Source organism: Stegastes partitus, unplaced genomic scaffold (assembly GCF_000690725.1).
Source record: "Stegastes partitus isolate 25-593 unplaced genomic scaffold, Stegastes_partitus-1.0.2 Scaffold337, whole genome shotgun sequence".
In the NCBI taxonomy this organism is placed as follows: Eukaryota; Metazoa; Chordata; class Actinopteri; family Pomacentridae; genus Stegastes; species Stegastes partitus.
This window is the reverse complement of record NW_007578068.1, coordinates 302,968-328,088: the sequence shown is the minus strand read 5'-3', so window position 1 is coordinate 328,088 and position 25,121 is coordinate 302,968. Positions and strand designations below refer to the sequence as shown.

The 25,121-nt window shown below is 40.7% G+C and overlaps 1 protein-coding gene across 1 annotated transcript in view; it reads left to right on the top strand.

The window, feature by feature from the left end:
- Positions 1 to 25,121, top strand: part of ankrd26 (ankyrin repeat domain containing 26) — a 27,071-nt gene continuing 1,950 nt past the window's right edge. The window contains exons 1-41 of the mRNA XM_008284005.1: positions 1 to 49; positions 1,108 to 1,396; positions 2,470 to 2,584; positions 2,723 to 2,896; positions 3,300 to 3,406; positions 3,504 to 3,641; positions 3,939 to 4,087; positions 4,965 to 5,001; positions 5,085 to 5,154; positions 5,236 to 5,287; positions 5,381 to 5,577; positions 8,179 to 8,335; positions 9,706 to 9,767; positions 9,851 to 9,944; positions 10,203 to 10,307; positions 10,752 to 10,810; positions 10,897 to 10,966; positions 11,055 to 11,099; positions 11,567 to 11,833; positions 11,940 to 12,041; positions 12,125 to 12,195; positions 12,790 to 13,623; positions 14,866 to 15,044; positions 15,370 to 15,585; positions 16,191 to 16,221; positions 16,323 to 16,464; positions 16,607 to 16,820; positions 16,988 to 17,171; positions 17,492 to 17,638; positions 17,930 to 18,392; positions 18,910 to 19,415; positions 19,560 to 19,712; positions 19,908 to 20,083; positions 20,345 to 20,438; positions 21,046 to 21,123; positions 21,527 to 21,661; positions 21,771 to 21,883; positions 22,388 to 22,535; positions 22,661 to 22,951; positions 23,096 to 23,331; positions 23,505 to 23,748. Of these exons, the coding sequence (XP_008282227.1) occupies positions 1,197 to 1,396; positions 2,470 to 2,584; positions 2,723 to 2,896; positions 3,300 to 3,406; positions 3,504 to 3,641; positions 3,939 to 4,087; positions 4,965 to 5,001; positions 5,085 to 5,154; positions 5,236 to 5,287; positions 5,381 to 5,577; positions 8,179 to 8,335; positions 9,706 to 9,767; positions 9,851 to 9,944; positions 10,203 to 10,307; positions 10,752 to 10,810; positions 10,897 to 10,966; positions 11,055 to 11,099; positions 11,567 to 11,833; positions 11,940 to 12,041; positions 12,125 to 12,195; positions 12,790 to 13,623; positions 14,866 to 15,044; positions 15,370 to 15,585; positions 16,191 to 16,221; positions 16,323 to 16,464; positions 16,607 to 16,820; positions 16,988 to 17,171; positions 17,492 to 17,638; positions 17,930 to 18,392; positions 18,910 to 19,415; positions 19,560 to 19,712; positions 19,908 to 20,083; positions 20,345 to 20,438; positions 21,046 to 21,123; positions 21,527 to 21,661; positions 21,771 to 21,883; positions 22,388 to 22,535; positions 22,661 to 22,951; positions 23,096 to 23,331; positions 23,505 to 23,748 (6,855 nt within the window). The 5' untranslated portion in view covers positions 1 to 49; positions 1,108 to 1,196. The remainder of the gene's footprint in view (positions 50 to 1,107; positions 1,397 to 2,469; positions 2,585 to 2,722; positions 2,897 to 3,299; positions 3,407 to 3,503; positions 3,642 to 3,938; positions 4,088 to 4,964; positions 5,002 to 5,084; positions 5,155 to 5,235; positions 5,288 to 5,380; positions 5,578 to 8,178; positions 8,336 to 9,705; positions 9,768 to 9,850; positions 9,945 to 10,202; positions 10,308 to 10,751; positions 10,811 to 10,896; positions 10,967 to 11,054; positions 11,100 to 11,566; positions 11,834 to 11,939; positions 12,042 to 12,124; positions 12,196 to 12,789; positions 13,624 to 14,865; positions 15,045 to 15,369; positions 15,586 to 16,190; positions 16,222 to 16,322; positions 16,465 to 16,606; positions 16,821 to 16,987; positions 17,172 to 17,491; positions 17,639 to 17,929; positions 18,393 to 18,909; positions 19,416 to 19,559; positions 19,713 to 19,907; positions 20,084 to 20,344; positions 20,439 to 21,045; positions 21,124 to 21,526; positions 21,662 to 21,770; positions 21,884 to 22,387; positions 22,536 to 22,660; positions 22,952 to 23,095; positions 23,332 to 23,504; positions 23,749 to 25,121) is intronic.

The following is a 25,121-nucleotide window of genomic DNA, read 5'->3' as shown; positions in this document are numbered from 1 at the left end:
CTTTATGCTAGCTCTGTGATGATAGTGACTTGACTCCGACAATCAACAGGTTAGTGTTTGAGTTGATATACTGTAGTTAGCATTTATTACACACATGCTCGCGTTAGTTGGGGTACTATACCCTCACACACCAACTTTGTGTCTGTCTTCCAGTTATCATTCTAATTAACCTGATAGCCACCTCATATTTGATTTGTGGCGTTTGCTAATTAGCATCCAGTTAGCAGGGTTAAGAGTTTTGCACGTAACGCCGGACGCTTGCATGCGTGTCGGAGGAAAAGAAGAAAAATATTTTTGAGTCTTGCAAATTACTGGTGCTCTTTCTGAGCTGTATCAGCTATCCCCGCTGTGTTGGGCTCTGCTACACATTCATTTTAAATGTGGCGGTTTGCATCATTGGTGAAGTGACGACGTGGGAGGCGCAGCACGGAGCCGTCTGAAGCTAGATTATGTTGCTAGGCAACAGATAATCCTTAATACAACGTTAATTGTTGTTTTTACAATAATTCAAACTTTATAAAAATGATTGGCATGCCAATGGTAGATGTAGAAGTGCGCATCGTTTTATAGCAGTGGGAAATTAGGTTTATGAAATTCTGAATATTAGCTTAATGGATAACCTCTGTCGCATATGAGCTGTACAGTAAGTTACCATGGCAACAACCACCAAGCTATGCCGCTAACTACCTGCATATAAACAACGCTGACCTTAGCTAATGTTAATTAGGACGGCTTCTGTGCGCCGCAATCGCATCAAAGTCAGTATACTAATGAAACGCGAACGTGCTTAAAGCCGGGTGCTGTCGGTGAAGGACGTCCTGCTGTAAGGTACGGTCTACAGATGACAGGACGTGTAGCATAGCACTGCTGTAACGTTAGCATGACAGCTATGTTTTGCCGTCACCTAAAGTAATTAGACACGACTCATGATGATATGTGCTGTCGTTTACTCTGCTGCAAATGCGCGAAAACCACCGCACTGTATATAGCTGTGTAAGGAACAATATTTGCGGCACATAGGTTCGTTAGATCTTATATCAAGCGGCACCGTGGTGCTCTCAGCATGGTTTTATAGGCTTCTAATCCGCTTTGCACGTCTTATTTTAGGGATGGGAGAGCCGCCTGTGGTGATCCTCCAGCACCAGATGAGTGGCAGGTCGTGACGGTGCAAAAGCAATGTTGTGCTGTCATATACAATGAAGAAGATATTCAGCTTTACTAAGAAAAAGAAACACCCGTCCGGTACCCCTGACAATGGGAGTGTGCTTTCTGTTGGCTATGAGCTGAAAGACAAGGACCTCGGAAAGGTTCACAAGGCTTCCTCATTGGGTGATTTGGCAAAGCTGAAGCAGCTCGCTAAGAAGAATGATATCAATCAACTTGACAAGGAGAACAGGTGAGTGGGATTAAAGCACTTAGTGTTACATCCGGAAAAGTTTGCTGAAATAATTACTACCAATAGTATACCTTAGTATTGCAGCTTATGTCATTACTGTCATCCTTCATTCGTTCACAGTTTGATCCTTGTGTATGTTGGAGTCTTTAGCTGACAAAATTAACCTTAGACTGTAACTAATAGTATTTCTTTTTTTCTATATTCTAACACATTTGTTGATTTAAAGTTATCTGCAAAATTGTTCCTCCTCAGATGTAATGTAGCCTAACAAAGTGCTTTTTAAAAAAAAATGTGAGTGCTCTGCATGGCACATGACCTTATTGTGTCAACTTTAGTGTGTATTTTTAGGTATAATATACAGCATGGACTATTTTTCGCACTTGCTGGGTTGTGATTAACAGTGTTCCACATTTTAATTGTTAACAGCAAACTGCTGGCTGTTTTAAGCACCAAATAAAATGCACAGGACGCCCCATTGTTTCTTTACTACTTATGTTTCAAGGTAGGATCTAGTTTCCATGCACAATTAGCATGTGTCAGAAGTAAGTGAGTGCTGTAAGTGGAGCAGTTGAGGTAATTTACAGATTGACTTATAATAGGGGAAAACACCAGGAGTAAGAGTTGAACTTGGCAGAATCTGTCTGTTCTTTAAACCCATTTGAAAGTAGTAATTATAATGGAATTTTTTTTTTAGTATTACATGTTGATATTACAACTGGCATTGCATACATATCACACAAGCCATTTCTGACAGAAAATCCCAAATTTCAGTGTAATTAATGGTAGTTTTGTTTTTGATAGCAAAAACATCTGTCAAATTCATATAATGCAATAATGCTAATAATGATTATAGACAAACTTTCGCAAGGAAGAGCCATGCTTCACACATAATGATACTTAGCATGTCAAGCTCTACAATCAAGTAATGAAACTTTGAAAAAACAAAAAAGTTTGCAAGGAGGAACCAACAAGGTTTAGTAATATCTTTAATAAAGCTTTTAAGGGTCAGTGACGCTGTTTTTGTACGAACAATCATTCTTTCATATGAGGAACTCTCTATTTTACTGTTACAGAACTGCACTTCATATTGCCTGTGCGAGTGGTCATGGCGAGGTGGTGCAATTCCTCGTTGAGAGCAAAGCCAAGCTTAACCTTTGCGACAATCAAAATCGATCCGCCTTAATGAAGGTAATCCTGGATTATGACACTCTAAAACAAAGTGATTCTTAATTAAATGTAAAACATCATCACTTACTGTTTTTGCTCATGTGTTGTTTCAAGACTCATTTCAGTCTTTGTCTTTATGTTAATTCTTCACTGTAACAGGCAGTGCAGGGCCAGCATGAACATTGTGTGAACATATTGCTGGAAAACCATGCTGAGCCTAACCTGGTGGACATTAATGGCAATACAGCCCTACATTTAGCAGCAAACATCCCATCTATCTCCACTGCTGTCCTATTGCTGCAGCATGGGGCTGAAATCAATTCCCAAAACAAGGTGATTCCGTCTTTCTGTCTAACACAGTGTAGATTCTTCATCTGATGCCACACATCAGGACAATGTTTACTTTATACAGATCAAGTATCATGTTACCAGATATATTTGAATTATGAGTAGATCAAGCATGTATATAGTATGAGCATTAGGGGAGGATATCTTGGTGTGTGCTCGTCAAATGGTACTTTGCCAACACCAAGCATGACACAGAACACCAATATAGAACAAAGACTTTATTCATATTTGTAGTTACACACGCTTTATGAGAAATCTAAATGTTTGCCATGTGAACGGTGTATTGTGCTTATTATTTGTTTGGATATATTTTGTGCATCCAGTGATGTGTCTGTAAGCTATAGCAAAATTCCTGTAAATAAAATGTTGACTATGATCTACATTTTAGGAGGGTTTCACCCCCTTGACTGTAGCAGTCCGTGAGGACCATATTGAGATGACTGAGTTTCTCCTCAAGGAGGGTGCTGATGTGAACTTTATGGACCAAGACCGAAGGTCTGTACTAAACAACAAATTTGTATTACACATTTAATTGTTAATGTTGCCGAATTACTGATTACATTTGATGTGCTGGCACTGATTCTTCCTGCAGGTCCCCATTAATGATAGCTGCTGGCAATGGACAAATCAATATGGTGCGGCTGCTCTTGCAGTTTGATGCAGATATCACACTAAAGGATACCAAAGGATGGTCTGCTGATGACTATGCAGGGATGAATGGGCATCATCCGTAAGCTGTGCTTTTTTTATGTGCTTTTTTTATGTGCTTTCTTTCCTAGAGTGTTATTTACATTTGTCTGTATTTGAGGTGTGTAAGTGGAACATTGATTGAAAGAAACTAAAAAAAATCAAAGCCCACAAAGGGGTTAATTCATTACTTTTAAGAATTAATTATTGTTCACTAGGAATTCTATTTTTGGAGGTTTTTTTTATTTTCGTTCCCCGTACATTCTCACAGAACATTTTTTCCACATGAAGCATGCTAGGGGTAATTACATTAGCAAATAGTGTCTTGTCTCTCTTGCAGTTGTTCCCTCCTGATCAGTGAACACGGTACCCAGAGGAACGATGGGGCCTCACTGTCACTTCAAGGTCCAAGCAACAAGAAGAAAAAAATGTCTTCCCAAGACATGGAAGCAGGCTTCTCTTTGGGAGGACCAGCGACTGACAAAGATGGTAAGGAGTTTTCATTGCAATGTAAGTTAACAAATGTAAATATTAATGTGTCTGTTCATTATTGACTTTGATTATTTTATTTATTCCTCATGCATAACCTCTTGACTGGATCTAGAGCATGGAGCAAATGAAGCAGGGGGAGGTATTACTTTTGTTAGATGAACCTTGTTAGCAAAATCAGTCAAAGACTGTCAGTTTCTTGCCAACAGAAATCATTAAGAGTCACTGAGGATGGATGATCAACCATCACCTGTTTTCAGGAAATGCATTTTCCTGCTGCTTAGATTGTAGTGATATTTGCAACACGCTGTATCTGCTTTTTACCATATAAAGTTAAAACCAGAAGTTTACATACACAGTATAAAAAGACATATAACCTTTTTTTTTGCTCACTATCTGACAGTAAATGTGACTAAACTTTTCCTGTCTTAGGTCAGTTAGGATTACCAAAATTATTTTATTTACTAAATGCCAGAATAATGAGATTTATTTTGGAGAATTTTTTGTTACTTTCTTCAAGGCCAGAAGTTTACATACATTTCCTTAGTATTTGGTAGCATTACCTTTAAACTGTATGACTTGGGTGAGATGTTTTGGGTTTCCTTCCACAAGCTTCTCTCAATAGTTTGCTGGAATTCTGGCCCATTACTCCTGACAGAACTGGTGTAACTGAGTCAGGTTTGTTGGCCCTCTTGCTCACACATGCCTTTTCAGTGAGAAAAAAAAGTTCTATGTCTTTTTATACAGTGTATGTAACCTTCTGGTTTCAACTGTAGATGCTCTGAAGATCTTGCTGTGTGATAGTTATGTTTAAATATGACGTGCTTTGTTGAAATTGATTTTGATGAGGTTAACCTGCTCTTCTGCTTTGTTGCAGATTTCGAAGACAATTCTCAGTCGGAGTCACTAAGTCGGTGAGCAGCATTTTCCCATTGCAGTTTACAATTTGTGATTATGATTGACTTCTCAGCTGTAAGCATTCTTTCTTCTTCCTCAGTGTTTCAAAAAGTGCTGCAGACGAATGGCCGTCTTCAGAAGACGAGGATGAATCTGTTTCCATTGACAAGGTTAGTTCAACTCATTTTTTATGTGACGTGTCTTTTTTCTTAAATTTTGCTCTAACCTTCATTGGATGTTGTGACTTTCAGAAACCCCTGAAAGTAAACCTCAGCAAAATGATTGCATCCAAAAAGGGAGAAGGTACCAACATTTTTAAAGCATTTTTCACTCATTAGTGTCTCGCCATAGTTTGTAGTTTGTGTCAGTAATCTTTTATCCCTACCTGCCCCGTAGCTTCTGTACTACGTGACACATCCTTGAGTGGTACAGACTCTGAGCCAGAGAATGAAAATAGAGTCCAGAGAATCCCATCCCTCCCAAAGGCTTCATCATCCAGCAAAACTCAGCAGCTCCCACTAGATCCCTCTCCTGTTTCCTTCCTTCCCAAAGCACCCCAGATGACTTCCACTCCTCTTCCAAACTACAGAAAGGTAAAATATTTGTGTCTTTTGCCGGTTACATATTTTTGACAACTTTCTCTCCTTCTGTTCTTTCCTAAACGCTTTAAACAAGCAGACATTCCAGCTGAGCAGAGGACAAAAAAGCCCTCAGAGCAACCTTCAAGTAGTACAACGAGATCGGACTCTCAGGAGGACTCTGAAGAGGAGGAGGATGATGAGGAAGAAGAAGAAGAAGAAGAAGAGGAAGAGGAAGAGGAGGAGGAGGAGGAGGAGGAGGAAGAAGAAGATGATGATGATGATGATGAAGAAGATGAGGATGATGATGATGATGATGATGAAGATGAAGATGAAGAAGAAAGTGAAGAAGAGGAAGGGGAAGAGAATGAAGAAGAGAGTGGATCTCTGGAGGAGGAGGATGACCACTGTGTAGCTACTGTTGAGGCCAACACTACTGTATTTGAAGATATGCAAAAACCCTCAGTTACTGGTGCTGTTAAGACTGTTGACGGTGCTGGTAGTCAAAACGTACATGGTACTGACATCTCTGACAGTGGAACTTTTACTGGGGTTGTACATGAAAATACAGATGCCTCAGAGAAAGATGCCAAAGCAGAGACTCAAAACGCTGACCACATCTGCCCGACTGAAGCAATGCCAGCACCATTACATGTAGTGGAGGACTGCGTCGTATCAGCCATTAGGGTAGAATCCAAATTTTCTGATGAAGACGAAAGCCTTGGGAGGGAATGTTTAAGATCAACAGATCAAAACATAATTACAAACCAGGACTCAACAGGAGGTCCCACGCCATCCAGACATCATGCAGAGACTCATACACAAAGCAACATTAAGGAGGAAGAATTTGAGAGAGAAACAGAAAAGGATGACGACGACTCCTGGAGCAATAAACAAAACAGTGGTGATACAGTGTGGAATGACAGTGATAATGAGGAAGATAGTCAAACAGGGGGATTTGGTCGCAACACTTTGCGCGCTAATCAAGGATATTTACTACCTAAAGTTGATAGAAAAAATACGGACAGCCTTTCTAATGGTGAAGATGATGCTGGATCAAACAAAATGGCAGAGAAACGCAGGTCCTCATGGGGCTCTTCATTAGAGGACATTGATTCTGACAAAGACGGCGAGGTCAACGATGAGATTCTTGATCAGAAAAGCAACGTTGAGGCACTGGATTTGCAGCCAGAAGCAACATCACTTCAGTCAAAAATCACAGTACCTCAGCCAGATGAAGACCCCCGAGATACCTCCTGGGATTCTTCCTCACCAGTGGCACCTTCTCCAAAATGTGTCTCACCTAAACAAGTTGTAGATGAACAGAAATCATTTTTAGGACAATCTTTAACAAGCTCACCTCAGGCCAAAAGTAGGCCTGGTAGAATAACAGCAGATGAATCGGAGTGGGATTCTTCTGAAAATAATGAGCAAAATGTTAGTGGCACAAACGCTAAATGTGAAGATGTGTCACCAGTTTCCAAACCAAATATTATAGCAGCAAATGAAACTGGAGAGCAGCAAGAATGTTCTGGGGAAGGATATCATAAAGAAAGTGTCGAGAAAGAGTCAAATGATCCCTCCCCTGCAGTGTCACCCGTACCTGACGATGAAAATACAACTAGAAACCAAATACTAGATAATGCTGATGTTGAAGTAGCTGGTCAAGTGTCTGGAAAGTTAGACTCAGAAAATGAGAACGATGATAGTAGTTGGGATGACGAAGAGGAAAGTGATGAGTCTGAAAAGCAGAAAACAGAGAAGACAAGGGATGATGAAGATAAAAACTGTGGGGATGCCTTCACAACAGTTATTTCAAGCCCAACCAATTTGCTGTCACCGAAGGCTGGGCAGACAAGTACAATAGATAAGAAGGAGGCAGACGAAGCTAAGAAAGAACATAATGAAAGTGATGAAGACGATAAAGTGGTTCCTCAATCTGCTGTTGATGGGAGCGATGAGTCGGCAGAGGATATGGAGCCAGAGGAGGAAAGGCAAGATGATGAGACAAGTGAGGACTCCGACAGCATGGACCAAAAACTGCAGTACGACTTTGCCAGCGCTACAGTCAAAGTGTGTGACGATGAGCACGAGGCTAGATTAACTGCATACGTTCCACTTGAAAGTAAAAGTGCCATTGCTACTCAAAGCAAAGTGTCATCAGATGACCCTAATGAAGAACCGATGAGGGAAAAGATGTTTTCAAGCCCATATACCAAAGATAATGTTGCTGCTGGTCAACGCACGTTGTCTGATGAAACGTTACCTCAGACTGACATTGATGATGTTGATATAGACTCACCTGATGAGGCAGAGAACACAGGCATGGGATGGCCAGAGCAAAGAGACATTCCACAGCCTGGCATGAAGGTAAAACAGGAACATTTTAGTCGTAGAATAAGATTTTTTGTCAAGTAGAGTGGCTCCTCCTAATGAGTCCTCTGTAAGCATTCTAGCTTCGTCCTTCTTCACGCTTATTTTTTCCGTTTGCTTGTCCCTCGTTCCTCGCTTACTGCTTTGTCGTTCTTTAGAAGTACCTTGTGGCCACACATTCTCAGTAAAATGGATTTTAAAATACATAGTTATGAATATACAATTTACATTTTTTTTATCCAGAAAGAAGATTCGACTGAGGATGAGGGTGATGATGACGAAGAGGTGGAACAAGAGGAGGCTGAGGAAGGAGACATATCAGATGAGAACGATCAACCTGAAGAGAGTGGAGAGTCTCTTGATGCTCCTGACACACAAGTTTCTAAAGAGAAGAAAAGAGGTAAGGAGCAATTTATTCTCAACAGACGCAACAACTGCATGTTTGTTATGGAAATATTGGTCAATCAGCATTTACTACATTAAGACCTGAATGTAGTCCTGCTCAACTGATAGGGGGCAGTTGGCTACCTTGGAAACTGGGAGACAGGAAACACAGCGGTTCCTATTTATTTATTTTTTTTGTTTGTTTTGTTTTTCTCAATTGTGCCGGTAGCAAAGCAGGAAAAATATCAGTTTTCTTAATAATAGCTTAACATGCAAGTGATTATATAGCTTCCATACATTTCTCATGTTACCTTTCCTATTTTCCTGCCTGGGCACAGATTTCATTTTCAATAATACTAAAGCTACAGAATGTTCCTGTATGTGCTTCACTTGAAATGGCTTCAGTTAGCTCCAGCAGAAAGTGTGATTGGAGTTACAGTCATCCTGAAATGTATTCAAAACTTCCCATTATAGAAGGAAAAAAACAACTGTCACTGAAATAAGTTTAAAATGACAAAAATAATAATAAATAAAAATTTAATGAAAATCATGACATTGCTTTTGAATTGTGGTTCAACAGAAATATGTATATAAAAAAAGTAACACCAAAAGAAAAACGAGCAAGCAAGCATGATGGGACCTGTAAATTAATATTTTGTTGAACAACCTTTTGAGCCAATCACTGAAATCAAGAGTTTTCTGTAACTCTCAATCAGACTTCTGCACTTGTTGACAGGTATTTTGATTTTGGCCACTGCTCATCAGCAAAGTGCTGTAGTCAGTTTTGTGTTTTTTGTTTTTTTTTTATTATTCTTTTCAACCACAATTCAAAACCAATGTTTTATTTCACTAAATATTAATTTAGCAAATTTTTATTTATTATATATTTTTTCAGTTTCTAGTTATTTGAATAACTATTGTGAATTTTGCCTTTTCTTTAATGGAACAGTATGAATAGATTTGAGGACAACTGTACGTATATAATGTAGAAGGGAGTGCAGAAAGCACAACAGGCTGTTTGAGTGCTGAAGAAGTGAAGAATGGCGTGACAGCTGATAGACACTTTGTGTTTTTAGCCAAACTACAGAAAAAAGCCCTCATTCATTTTCCTCCATCATCTCCACTTGACATTTCCCAATTAATACTTTCTGGGGTTTGCATATTTTCCACAAACTGACAGCAGTAACACTTTCATAATTCAGATTTAATAAAGATATTATGTTTATATCAGGGTGTTCAAACTGTAAATAAGTAGGTAGTCATCTAAAGTTGGTTTGAATCCAAGTTTAGCAACCTCGGTAGATAGCAGGTCCTGGAAGTGACTTTTTTGCCACTGCTGTTCCTGTCCAAGATATCCTTTATCACAAATTTATGTCTTTTGAACAGATTTCCGGTCTGAACTCGGTCTAGAGAAGGGTGAAGAAGAGCAAGATTCATGGGACTCTGAGGTACAGTAAAACACATTTATAAATACTATGTAGGATCAAAAGTTTGCCCTACAGCTTCTCAGAAACTGGATTTTCCTTTCCAGTCCCACTCTGAGCACTCCAATGTACCACATGAAGAGAAACAAAGCCTACAGAATCAAGAAGCGATGTCCACTGCAGAAGAACAGATTAAAGAAAGTAAGTCTACTTTATAAATTATATTTTTCAAATCATTCCAGACACCATTTCATGCTGCAAAAATGATGTGGCCCTATTTAATGGTAATCATAGAAAACTGTGCTTTTTATGTATTAATGTATGCATGAATTTTGTCTGTGAGTAATGGTTCCAGCTTCTTGTTTTCAGTGAAACTATGATGTTAAATGTGCAGTGCAAAAAATAATGTCAGTCAATCAAAATGGCTTTTTTGAACAATTTGTTGCATTTCTTTTGTAGACTTGTTTTATACTCCCTCTTTTTTAAGAGGGGAACAAGGCAATAGGATGGCAGTTCTAGAGCCTCGGAGGGGTGTAGGCTGGCCAGGAGGCAGACAGGGAGAGGGTATGAATGTCTTGACTCATAGGTCAGAGGAACGGAACGGCATGTTAACCAAACCAGAGGCCCGACCATCACCTCATGATCACCAAAAACGAATGCATGCAGCATACACACTGCTCCATCCTGCCTGCTGCACTTGAATCCCATTTCCCTGATTTGAAAATTTAAACATCCACAGGCTCTACTTGCTTGTTTTTAACAGGTGTTTTGTTAAATAATGTTAATCATGGCTGATGCTGAATTGTGTCTGAATGAAACTGTATGGGGACTCTAAATGCTTGTCTGATGCTTAAGCATGTGTGTTCATGCGGATTAACCATAAGCTCATTTGCATGGGAATGCTTTTTACAGTGTTCTGGCAAACTTACCTGGCTGCAACAAATCTTGTTTTGTTTTTTTGTAGAAAAGGTGGTTTCAAATGTAACAAACTTGTCTTGTGTCTTACAGTTGGAAACAACAGTTACAATGATAATAGAGGTGAAGAAGATGGTATTAAACGAAAGGAGGTACGGTTAGCCACTACTGCCAAAAAAGCAAAAAAAGAAATTATGATCTGTTGGAATCAAATAATATTGCTTTTCCTTTCCGCTAGATTGAGAAGGCAAAGTTTGAACCACTCAGTGTTTTGAGCAAACTTGGAGGAGATGCCAACCGGCAAAAAGGTGAATAGAATTAAGTTTAAAAATAAATACTGTAAGTTTATCTGAAGAACTGTTTGTATTTAACGTCATGCTTTGTTTATTTTGAAAGATTTAATGGAGGAGCTTGGCCTGGGTGATGTTGATGATCTTGAAGGTAAGATGAAATAATGATTTTTCTACTTTGCTTTGGTATTTTCCTGATATGTAAATTGTCCAACAAGCCCCTTATTTAGTGCTCCAATTTGATCTGCCAGTCTTGCTACTGCTTTTTTTTTAAGCTTTTGTTGCAACACTGACATTCTACTCCTTGTTTATGTTTGTCATTACACTTTTTGAAGCTCAAAAACCAGGTCAGTAAAGATAAACAAGCTGATTGGATTAGTCAAAATGTGTACGTTGGTAGTTGTAGTATTTCTTTTGAGACTTTAGTTTAGTAGTATGCCATAGCCTAACTGTCCAGACCTTTATTATTGCCTTGTTTGAGTTCATTTAAAGGAGATGTATGCACTCAAGGCAGAGGGGTGTGGTGGTTATCCCAATGTAAACTGACCTCTTACCCTCAGCAAACGTCAGTGTCATATTTTGTTCCGTGACCTATAGCCTCTTGTCTTAATGGCACAGATGCATCAGACTGGGACTCAGCCAGTACTACCAGTAAGAGAACCCTGCCTGGTCGTAGAATGACTTCCCCTGGACTTGAGGAGTCCCCAGAATTCTGCAACTCACCAGTTAAGGAGCAGGATGAAGACATTGCTGCCACAGCACCCCTGACACCTCAGAGAAGCCTCAGCTCTGACAAGAGACTGCCCAGTACACCCTCTCCATCTGTTCCCCATCCCCAACCTCGCACAAGAAAGATGGTGCTTCAGAAACCAGAGAGTGAAGAAGGTAAAGCATAATCAGACCGTCCATGTCCTTTCTTATATTTATCAATGCGTACACATAACATTCATACAAACCATGCAGGATCATCATTGACTGCTTCTCTCCTCAGAATCAGATTGGGAACCAGACAAGATCACATCTTCTGGCAATACGGCTCAACCTGACAATGAGTTACAAAATACAGCTGCACTTCCGGAAATGCCCAAACCAGGTAAGGCTCATTGATCTTTGTTAGCAGCCTTTTTTGTGTGCACATGTCCTGTGCTTTGTGTAAAGCATCTGTCTCTTTCTTAGGTTCCCCTGAACTTTCACAGATGGCTAAAGAGAGTAAAAGTAGCATAGAAGTTGACGAGCAGCAACAACAGGTGAGTGATACTCAGTGAATATTATCACAGCGTACTAATGCGTAACTAGTTTTTGACTCAGTATTGTGACATACACAACATAAGTGCTGATACTTCCCCATACAAAGGAAATTAAAATGCATCATCAATTCATACTTTTGGCCTACATAGCCTCTGCTGATGTCTAGAACAAGAAACAAATGTGAAAATGAAGTATTTTCGAACCTTTTAAGCAAGACTAAACCTGTCACACATTTGTAGTTATGTCCAGTTATAAGTAACTAGGCTGCTCTATTTGTCATCCCAAAAACTGGGTATTTACCAACTACAGCTCCATCTGCTATGCGACAAATCTTGACTGCAACAGTCAGGATCACATACTTCTGTTTCAAAGTGTAACAAATGAGGAACAACCAAGTTGTAATTTATCTTTCAAAAGCATTCTTGTACATATTATTCTCGAGGCTTTGTTTGTTTGAAGATGTAACAAGTAAGAAGGGTTATGAGAATGTGTTGAAATGCCTCCATATTTACTTGATTATTATATCAATACTTGGTTTTTGCATTTTTTCTTGTCTGTTCTGTGTTTTCCCTTGTCCACCCATGCCATCAAAGGAGAAAGATGATGCAGTAGGTAGATGTGAGTCAGATCTAAATAAATCTGGCCGTGTGGGCTCTGACTGTGGAGAAAAGGATGATGAGTTTAGAGATCAGTGCAGTCCTGAAGAGAGAGGTAATGCAAGCAGTGGCATCCCTTGGGAGAACCGTTACGAGAAGCTCTGGGTAGAGGTGGAGAAGAGGGAGGTAAAATCCACCTTCAAGAACGTTGCTGGTGAATTAAAAGAGAAGTTTGGAGAACTGCTTAAATCGAGACATCCTGAAGAAATCAACACCGAAGAACAGGCCTCCTCTGCAGAAGAAGAGTCAAGTGATGAAGAGGACGGCGAAATCATTGTGCGCCCTATGGCCAGAGCACGGAGCACTGTTCTTCTCACCATACCTGAGCAGAGAGAGTCCGGACTGGAGGACTCTGCAGGAGAATCAGCTGATAACTCCTTATGCGACGACAGGATGCAGCACTGTGAGCAGCCAGCTAGCGACGGCCGTATTCATCAGGAGCCAGATTTACTCAGTGATGATGCTCCGGAGTCTCCTTCACCACAACTCACCACAGCACAGAGACAGAGGACGGACGGTATGAACCATGCTACCAAAGCTTTTACTGATGGTCACACCATACCAATGTGTGTCGTTGACCGTAGCTCATTCCTAAAAGACGAGACTGAACAACATATGGAACCAGTCTTGAAGGACGCAACAGCTGATCTGAGTGAAGCAGAAGATGATCCAGAGGAGTTTGCTGTATCTCAGCCTCTCTCACTGAGGAGACGTTCAGCATCTTTTTCTGATGAAGAGCTGGAAGAGGACATGGAAAGGTTTAAACTTGAGGTAGGGATGCTGCAGGTTGTCTTCCTCGATTTGGAGAAAGAAAAGGCGCAACTCCAGAACGAGGTAGAGGACAGCCGCCCCTCTCATAGTCACGTCTAGATTGCATCTCTTTCTCTTTTCTTCTGGTTTCATTTATGTGCCTAATTTTCTTCTTTCGCTCAGCTGTTCGTGGCCCAAACTTGCCATATGTCATGATCTCATCTATTTTCCCTCTGTTAGATGGTCATTTTTAATGTCCTAATATTGTTTCTCTTTAGGTTTCATTTTGTGTTGAAGTATTGATGTTGCATGTTTCTTTATGTCTCTTTAACCAACCTTAAAGAAGGTAGAACCGAACACCAGTTTAAATATCATTTGCACTACACCCCAGAAGCTGTTTGTACTGACTTGCCTTTAAAAAGTGTTTGGTTGATTGTCATTCTTAATTAATTAATCGGACTGCTCAAAGTTAAGTCTTGACTTTTGTCATGCATGAACTTTGCATGTATCTTTAGATTGAATGTGTTGCATAAACTCTGTATTTGTGGTGTGAATTTTGTGTAAACAATAGCCTTCTTTGCTCTGGAAAGAAGTGCTGTGTGATGATATGGCAACTGATGTTTTTTTGTTTTTGTTTTTTTTCCCCCAAGCATGCTGTGCTTTAGTCAGTTTTTATTCAGTACATGCAGGGATTTCCTAAGAAGACTAAGAACAGTGGGGGAGAGGGTTATTCTTTGGCCAGCCTTTTAAATGTTTAGGTGTCTCTGTGGAAAGAAATGACATGTACCATATCTCTGTGCACAATCTGACATTTAATTTGGACCAACAACTAACGTATCTTACAGACACAGTAACATCTAATACAAACTTCTAGAGATCATTCTTTAAAAAAAAGTGTACTGTAGCTTCAAGTTTAGGTAAAAGTAAGGAAGAATTTTGGGAAGCTCTCCACTAGAACATAGTAATTTATAGGTTTTGCTTGTTTACCACTCAGACTATTCAAAATTGACAAGAGGTTTAGTTAGTGAGAATTCCACAGCAAGCATTGCAGTGCATTCTTGTAATTAACTGAAATTACCATGTCAAATAGGGTAACGACACTAAGGTGTTAGGTCTCCCAAGGGAGGGGTGGTACTAAATTATGTATGGCAAAGTGTACAGGTACCCGCTCCAATATGCATCTTAAAAGGCTGGCCCCAACCTGTCTCAGTTAGGATGAATCTCTCAAGTGCAGTTATCAAATATTTACCCTTGTCTTTTCAGGCTAGCAAAGAGTCAGCAACAACTACAATGGAGATCCAAAAGTCAAGTGCATCCTGGGATGTTGGGGAAATGGCATTGGAAGAAGTTGCTACTGAGAAACTTGAGACCAGGCTGGGATCCCTGTCACCACAAGCTGGAGCAGCAATTCACCGGGAACAGCAGCCTGTGGCCGCCAAGAGGTATGCGTTATTTTACTTTTGTACATTTTCAAACCCTGATAGTTCATAAGTGAAGCTTAGCTGTTGCTCTTACAAGTTCAAAACAACACATCCACAGTCCTCTAATCAGATATTATACATTATGCAGTTGTTTATTTTTAGTTGTCCTTTCACAAAACTCTTTATTGTTGCATTATGTCTCAGTGACACTTTCAGCAGGAAAAGCCCACTCTACACTTTCTATTGTTTCTTTCAGTTAACAAGGTCTTTCTTCTGTAATGCCTCCAAAGGCCCCAACTTGTAGAGGTCACAGCTCATTGACTATCAGGTTTATTGCTCTCCATAGCACCAACAGGGCTCCAGAGCAGTTGCAGCACCCTGTCCAGCAGCCCTGCAATAGCAGCATACAAGAGAAGCAAGCTGTAGAGGAGACCTTACAGCTGGAGCTGGTCAGAGGGGCCCGGCACAGCAGAGCCCCTCAGACCAACACTCATGTTAACGGAGATCCTCTCTCTGTGTTTGACGATAGCACTTTAAGTGAAGTGTCGGACGATGAAGGAAGGTATATATGCAGTATGCCACTTTTGTATGTCAGTGTCAACTCTGTCACTAACCCATAAGGTGTGTTCAGACTGAAAGCAAAGTAACTTATATGTGTAGTACATTTGAATACCAAGTTAATGGAAAGAAGTGAGTGGATGTGATCAGTTACAAACAAAATCTTGTAGTACTTCACATAATAAGCATACAGAGAGAAAAGAAAAAAACAGAAATGAGGGACAAAGGAGAAACTGTGTAAGTTGCTGTTAAGTTATAAGATCTTGTATATGCATCAGTGATTTGTGATGAACACAGACTCATGAATAAATATACAAATACAAATAAGTATCAGACAGGTTACTAGCAGTGGCTGAGCTGATGTTACATTCAGTCTGAACAAACCGGTACAATATTGGTGGTGGGCGACAATTAGGATGCAAATTTTCTTTCTTTTAATTCCTTTCCTTTCTAGAAAGTTGCATGGCTAACCACTGGTTTTTCTCAAAATCGAATAGTATACTGCATTATACCGTCACACCTCCCACAACTTTTCATGTCTCAGCTTAAGAAAATGCTCTTTATTTTTCCAAATATCCTGTTTTTCTTCCCTGTGTGTGCCGGCCTTAGGTTGCCACCCGGTGGACAACAAAAGAGCAAGGTAAAACACACATTTTCTCAGCAGCTGCTTGGAAGCTTGAGTACATTGTACTGTATAGGAAACTGAGTAATAATAAGGTCACGTTTTGTTTTCGTACGCAGACCGCTGAAGAAGTAGAGATGGCAGAAGATTTCGATGAACTCACTCAGTCATCCGACACAGCCACAGATGACATAGACTCGCCCACTTCAGGCTACCGTCATGCATCCCTCCTCATTCAGAAGCTGGACTCAGCGACCTTGGGTACCAATTCAGTTTCTTCAGATACGTAATAATTTCTTTGTAACAACCAGTTAATTTGTTAAAAGCAAGATTTGGTTTATGCTGTTGACATGGCAAGATTTAAACAACATTACTACAGATTCTACCGTATTGTGTCTCACAGACTCAAGAAGCATGGTGAAACTGCAGAACATTTTCCATGAATATGAGCGCTCCATCCAAAAGGCAAGGAGTCGTCATGGGTACCTGGCAGACAAGGTGAACCAGATGGAAATGGAGAGGGCAGAGATGAAAAGCTCTCTGGAGGACGTTAAAGATGTGAAGTCGGCCTTAGAGCGCAACCAGCTGGAATTGCAGACTGAAGTGACGAACCTCAAGTGAGAGCTACCTCCTTTTTTCAAAAACTAGAGCACTCTGTGGCCATTTCTTTACATGGTCAAGGTCTCTTTTCTCATATTGATGTGCAATATATCTTTCACGTTTACCTATTTTTTTTGAGGTTTCGATTTGTTGATTTGAAGTTTCTGTCTGACTCTTGGTGCAGGTTTCAGCTGAAACAGGAGCAAGAGAACCGTCGCAACGCCACCATGATGTACAACACCACCAGAGATAAGCTGAGGAGGACGGAGGAGCAGCATCAGTTGGAGGTTCAGGAGAGACAGAAGGTGGAGCTCACACTCAGGAACCTGGAGCTGGAGATGAGAACACTGGTCAACAACATGAAGCAGGTACATTCTTCCTAAATTTTACTTTCTTTTTTTTGCTAAACAAAATGTGCAGTGATTTTGTTGTGCTTTTTTTTATAATGATATTGACTGATTTTGCACTAATAACTTATAATATGATGATTAGTATGAATACATTATAATTAATTTAATTTGGGTTCACGTACAATTTATATTTTGTACAGTAAGTTGTCATATAAGATTTATTTAGAATTTATGTTGATGTGGTATTTTGTTTTTAAGTATTTTTTTACTTGACTTATCAGTTGATGTTTGGTCCATATATGAGTATTATATTAGTGGGATATTTGTCAATCACCTAGCTTGAGGAAGACCACTGTGAGACCCAGAGACTGTTGGCTCAGGAGCGCAGTGCTCGGACGCTGCAGGAGAATCTGCTCAACAGCCACCTCCGTAAGCAGCAAGAGATAGAAGAGGAGAGCAAAAGAAGCATGAGCAAAAGCAATGAGGTAATACTCAAAGACTGTTTTGTATTACTTTTGGCTTAATAGTTTGTTTTATAGTTTAAATGTTATTCTATTAGTTTACAACTTTTTCTTGATGTATAACTGTCCTTTTTTTTTTTTTTTTTACAACATTGTTTAAAAAGAACATCATATCGTATGTTGTTGGTGAGAAATTATTCATATTTATAGGCGCTACATCCTGGGAACAAGTCACATATTTTAAAATCATCACTGGGGAGAAAGCCTGTAAAATTGAGGCTATATTAATATGTTGTTAATACCTGATGTCAATAGGCTTTGTCTCAGCTCACGGAGGCCAGCGACAGAGAGAGGGAGCTGGTCCAACAGACTGCTACGTTACAGGAGCAGCTGACCATCCTGAGGACAGACCTTGAGCGTTTGCAGGCAAACAGCAGTCTCAAAGAGAGTCACCTTACAGAGGAAAACGAGGCCCTTAAGGAGCAGCTGGAAGATGTTCGGCGTGATCTTAAACTCAACAGTGAAGCCCTGACCCAAACTGTCTTCAGCTGCAATAACCAGCTGACCGCCCTAAAGTCTGAGTTGACCATAACAACAACCCGCCTGGAAAATGAGCGCCAGACACGTGAAACACTGGAGGCAGAGGTCGAGTCGACTCGTACCCGCCTGGTTGGAGCCGTAAAGGAGGCCGAGCTTTGCCTGGCAGCTCACACAGACACAGAGAAAGCTCTGCTCCGGGAGAAAGAGGAACACCAGCGTCTCAAAGACAGACTCACTGGTTAGTAGTGGTTCAAACAGCTGGACTACTCCATGCTCAAGATTTTAATAACTCAAATTTTGTGAAACACTCACTCTCCCAACTAGGCAAGCATTTTGTGCTTTCTTTCAGACACATTTCAGCCTAGAGACATGACCGCTATGTATTAAATTGATATACTTGCTGAGAAGTGCAGTTTATATTCTACAATCCATGAGTACTTTATAAAACATTCTTTTATGTACTTTCAAGGGGCTTAAAGGTGGTAGCTGCCTCTAACGAATTTTTCAAAATTAAATGTTTTAATGTGGTTGCTTCTATTTTTCATATTTTTTTTCTTGACACATAACTATTATTACTCTCAACCGTGACACAGTGACTATCAGTTGGACCAGTTCCATTTCTTGATCAGGTCTACATTGGCTGTCGTGTCGTTCTGTTCAAGCAGCTTTATGTTTGATGGTATCTTTTGATCCGTCACTATTTTTTAACTTAACTGAGACCTTGTTAGTCACCTCTAATGCATTTATTTCTACAGGTGAAGCAGCCAGTCAGCGTGAAACAGTCAGCAGCCTGTCTCAGAAGCTGGCCAAAGCAGAGTCTCAGAAAAACAGCATGGAGAATGAAGTTCATCGGGTCACACTGCAGCTGACCGAAAAGGGGCTCCTGCTGGAGGTCCTACAGCGTGAGAAGGACCAGGCGGCTGCACGTGTCAAGGAGCTCGAAGCAGCTCTGCAGGCCGAGAGGGAGCTGGTCAGCCGTTCCGGAGCGCGCCAAGAGGCCACACAAGAGCGGCTAGCTCAAGCGCAGAGCGAGGGCATGCTGCTACGGCAACAGCTAGAAGAGGCCCAAAACAAAGGTGTTGCAAAGGAGCGTGCCGTGACGGATGCCCAAGAGCGCTTCAGTGACATTCTGTCCAAGCTGCGCTCTGACTGCGAAGAGAGAGTTCAACTAGTAGAGGACAGAAATAAAGAGCTAGCCAGTAAAGCTGCTGACCTCCGCGATCAGATCTACAAGTTAGAAGAAGAGAAGAATGAAAGAGAGGTAAGATTATGACTGTGCAGAGTAAGTGGATTACCTAACCTCTATTTCAAGACCTAGTTGTAGCTTTATTTCAACATCAAGGATTTCAAGGATCTCTCTATATTTTTAACTAAACTCTGCCTTTTCTGGATTCTGTCTACACAGGCTAGTCTAAGGCAGCTGCAACAGGAGCTAGCTGATTCACTCAAGAAGCTGTCAATGAGCGAAGCTTCTCTGGAGGTCAACACACGTTATCGCAATGACCTGGAGGAAGAGAAGGCTCGGCTTCTTAAAGATTTAGACAGGCTCAAAGGAAAGGTAATGGCAGGACACGGGGCCCCCTTGTGGCAGCGTATTGTCACCACTTCTGAAGTAATACACCTTCAAATATACTGAAATTAGATGGCTTATCATTGTTTTTAGGTGATTTCCTTTTGGTTTATTTGCTGAATTAACAGTTAAGTCCACTGTAAACATCGATAACGAGGTGGATGCTCTGTCTCTGTCATGCAGTTAGAGGAAAGTGAAGATCAGTATGTGCAGGCGGAGAGACGTATTAACAGTCTAAGGAGCGGTCTGGATGAAAGGGAAAAGGAACTCACCACTGCAGCTCAGAAACTCCAGGAGGCGCTGTCTGCCTCAGCAGCGTCTGATATCACCATCAAACAGCTGGAGGAAGCTGTGCAAAGGTATGTAGGAACACATGCTGACCTCATGCACCAGGAAAGAAACACTTATCACTTTATTTTATTACATTAGATACCAAATAATCCTGTGAAATAAATGATGTAGAATAAAACTTGTAAGACAAGTCAACTTCACAACAGATACATATATTTCTATGTTCACAACATGTGATAAAAGCCTTTTCAGCCATTGTTCTAAGATAGGTTTTGTTAGACAGTATACACATGTCTGTGATGCAGAGTGTCAATGTTATATCACATTAGGCTGGAGATTGACAATGCCAGACTAGAAGCTGCTGCAAAGCAACAGTCCAACAAAATTGAAGCACTTCAGAAAGGAGCTCAGGAAGCTGCCATGGTGAGTACTGAAAACATAATTCAGCTACCTGCTCGCACAGCACCTTGGTACTGCCACACCTGCTCTCTTGTGGCTAAAAGGCACAATACAATGTCTTAGTTTTCTGATAATCTTACGATATTAAATAGTTACATTTCGATTCTGAAGTCATTATATTTGAAGGTATTCAATCTTTTTTCAGCTATCTGATGGCTCACCTGGAGGAGGGGTTAGTATTGTGGATGTAGGCTTAGTTTCTCTGTGTGGGGTTCCATTTTTTTCAAAATGATATAATTAATGCAAATAATTGCATTTGGGTTTTTGTGGACTTTTAGCACAAGCTGCTAGACAAGAAATCTAATCATATAGATGAAGAAGTATCTTTGTGTTGGTTTGGGATTTTCCTCGGTGACTTAAACAAAAAAACAAAAGAAAATCTCCTTTAAGCCTGATCTTGGTGTGTGGGAACTTTCTCTCCTTCTTGTCTTTAACTGCATAATGCATGTTGCTTCCTTTCAGTCTTTTTTTAATCTTTCTGAAATGATAAACGGAAAGAAACTGTAGCAGCACACACAAAAAAAATACCCTCTTAGGTTTTTTTTTTTACAATGATTTTCTTATTCTGTAGGTCCGAGGTCATTTGGAGGACCTGGTTACAAATCTCCAAAGCAGTAAGATGACTTTGGAAGACCAACTTAGTAGAGAGGTTGGTGGCATGTTTTGTTTCCTCACTGTAATTACCTTAAACTTATATTTCTATTCCTTACTGTGGTCTTCTTTTATAGTCTTTTGTCAGTGAAAAGCAATGAAATAGAAAAGGAGCCTTATTTGACAAATTTGGTGATAAAAACGAGAACAACATATTTTTAAAAAAAACTGAAATACATTTCTGATTAAAAACGCAGATCAAAAGACACATTTTTAATAGAATATAAATGCTGACATGTAACAGAATTTCCATCATAATTTCTCACAGGTAAGATGAGCAATTGGCTGCTCAGTGTGTGAAATTAGAAAATTTAAACCAGCAAGAAGGAGCTTTTTAATAAATAATCTCTTCTTTATGTCCAGTAATTTAATTTCTAGCTCATGTTTTTGTCTTTTTTTAGGTCCAGAAGCAAAGCATGCTGTCTCACACGGCCCAGGACTCTCAGGCCTTGTGGGAGGAGGAGCTGAAGAGCCGCTCTAAGTTAGGACTGCGCCTGGCGGAGCTTGAAAAAGAAAAAGGAGAACTGAACACTCAGGTAATCACACTAATGCATTTCTGTACAGGCCAATGTTTTATTGTTATGAATTAAATAGCCATCTGTCCATGACATGACGAGATATATCGGCCTGCTGCCTGTTTTCCAGATGGAGATAGAAAAGAAGAAAGCCAAGAAAATAGCAGAGCAGAAAAAGTCTGTAGACACTCGTCTGGATCAAGAGATGAAGAGAAACACTGATCTTCAAAAAGAAATGTACAGGTGACTCCTAACTTTCTCCTCGCACCCTCCTCACCTATGGCAGTACCTCCTCCTCATATTTAGACACACCTAAGATCCAGTAGAACGCAGTCTTTCCTGGCTTATGTGACTGTGGTGCACCGGTGTGTGTAAGGATGTGCTTTTTTGAATTCTCAACATGTTTTAATTGACTTATTGTGCCTGTGTTGTGTGTCTTTTTGTCTTGATTTATGTGATCTACATGACTGGAAGTTGTCTTAAATGTAAACGTAATACATGTTCAGTCATTCTTTGTGAGATACAGATTGATAAACTTGGTTGTAGATTGTATCTTATGTGTCAAAAAAAAATCACAAACCAGAGAGGTAATTATGTACCATAAATCTGAATGCAGTGTTTGAAGGCTTGTTTGCAGTAATGGGTCAGATTTGTTTTATGTGGTTTATCAGCTGGAAGACCTGGTTTGTGTTGGATATTAGCTTTTGTGTTTTTGAGTGAATTGTACTTTGTGTCCATTTGTTCAAGGCTGCGCACTTTATTGAAGACTGCAAAGAAGAAACTGCGGGATCAAGAGAGTGGTGGAGCAGAGTTTGGTTCTCCTATGAGCAGTCTGCGGATGGACCTGGGCAGACACAGCCAGGCCGAGGGTGCCTTTGGACGAATGAAAGACAAGGTTTGTCAACACCAGGATTTTGATTTACCTAACACCCTACTACATTTTGAGACATTCTCCAAAGTGGCCCATCAGGCCAGTTTTACACCTCAGCTGTCAGACCTCAAACATTTCCTCTGGCTTAGGTGGATGATCTGCAGGTGCAGCTGGAGAAGGAAGCATCTCTTCGCAGCCACCTGGAGAAGGTGAACGGGGAGCTTAAGGATCAGGTGGCCTCCCTAAAGAGCCTTAACCACAGTAGTGACCAGCTGGAGAGAAGTAAGAGGCAGTTGGAGGAGGAGGTGTTGGACCTGAGACGCCGAATGGAGGCCGCTCAGGTGGAGCAGAGCCACGTGGAGCAGTACCGTCGTGAAGCAGAGGACAGAGCCCGGCAGGAGGTCCAGCAGAAACTGGAGCAGGTCAACCTTTTCCTCCAGGTAGAAAGTTATCGTGTTCACAAGCAAACACAAATAAACGAGAAATAATGTAACGTGCACATGTATATATATGATGTGCACATGGTTGCTGTGCGTACTGCATGCAAGTCTGCTTTACCATGGTCATGTATATTTGTCTCTCAGTCCCAGGCAGCATCCCAAGAAGCGCTGGACCAGATCAAAGCTGCCAATGAGGCTAATCTGCGCTCTCTGCTGGAGCAGAAGATCCGGGAGCTGGAGGGGGAACTGGGTCGGTCCCGCACCACCCAGCAGGACAGCCTTAACCAAAGAGAGTCCACACGCACAGAGCTTGAGAGATATCGCCAACTCTACGCGGAGGAGCTGCGCCTCCGCAAGTCCCTTGCTGCTAAACTAGACAGGTCAGAATGACATCAGAACCCACCAGCTGTTCAGTACCAGTTGTTCCACAAGAGAATGCAAAACTAGTGCCCTTGCCTCATGTCTGAAAAGTTAGAAAACTTGTTCAAATTGTGCTAAAGTCTTTTAAACAGTGATTCAACAGGCAGTGGTCATTTCTATTTTCCATCCACAGGGCCAACAGTCGGCTCTCAGAAGCCAATTCCAAGTTGCTCAACGAGCGCAGCAGGTCTCTGATCACCAGCAACATTACCAATGGTAGCCTTGGAGGGCCCTCGCTGGACTTGGGTTCTTTGGGTTCACCAGCAAACTACGGGGCCACGCTGGGTCCCCTCAACAGGAGTTTCGGGCTGGGACTCTCTCTTCTTAGCCCTGCGTCTGAGGGGCAGAACAGCCGGGTGGAGGACTATCTGGCCAAGGTCTGCACCGTCATTAACCAGCACACTCATTCACTCGTGGAGATTAAATGAAATTGTTCTTTATGTGAAGTAGTTTATTTATTTTAAATCATTTTCATTTCCATAGCGTCATGGTCGTCAGTGTTTTTGTTGTGTAACTGTTGACGTTTTGTTCAAAGATGTTGCTTTTTACACACAGGTTAGTGTGCTGTTACGCTCTGATAACTGCAGAGACCTATCATGTGTGGGTTTTGAGGCATTACACGTCAAATATTTAGCTGTCGGAAAACACAGTATCTACCTACAAAACTGAATTTATTTCCTCTACCTGTTTTTCTCCTTTTTCTTTTCTCCCTCCTGCGCATTGTCTCTATCTTTATAGCAGTACTTTACTTCTAACCTGTCTTCTATTTCTCACTCTTTTAGCTTCTAGCTCAAAAGTCTGTCTCTCACCTCTCCTCTCTTCAACCAGACTCATAACCAGGTGTGTAGATGTGTTCAGCTCAGTGTCTGATTGGCTGCTGTTCCCTTCACCCTGCTCGTGGGCTGACATTTATGGCTCTGTTCACATGCAAAACCTTGATGTTGGGGTTCGCACATAGAATATTTAGCTATATAAATCCCAATGTGTCTCATTTTTAATCCCTCACCGTTCAAATCCGTAATCTGGAGGTGAAAGTTGTTCAATCAGAGTTGACTGTTTTGTTGCAGAGATATTTCTGAAATTGTCTTTCAGGAATTATGATTTACAGGATTTGCAGTTTATACAATAACAAAGAAAACAGCAGGTATTATTGCAATTTGAGGGTTTAATGGCTAAAACTACAAAAAATGAATGGTTGGAAAGTAAAAAGGGAAAATGCTCATGAACAATGTAAGAAGTCTTAATTACAACATAGAATTGTGCAGGTAAAATGTGCAGGAACCCCGAGTTTTGCATCGTGCACTTAGTTACATACAGTAACTGACTGCAGAAATCTCAAACCTTCCTCCTCCTTTACTCTCTGCTTTGAGTTGACTCTGTCGATGCTCTTAAGCGGACTAGTAGAGCAGAAATGATGTGGTTCTCTTTTGTACTTTAATAACAAACTCTTTCCTAAGTCAAATTTAGCAGAAACATTTAACACCATCTGTTGTATGCCCCACATTAATGTGCTCATTTTATTTTGAAAATCCAGTGACGTTAATTTGATCATACATCACTTCGTTACAAACCTGTGGTGAAGAAAAAAAGAGCCCATCGAGATCAAACGAATAATCCGTCAGAATAAAATGAGTCAGTTTGTTGTTTGACACAAGACATAACAACTGAGCAGCGCAACACAAAAGACTGGATGCAGTTTAGGGATCCATGACGAGCATACGTATTATCAGCAGGAGTGTTTAGATACAAC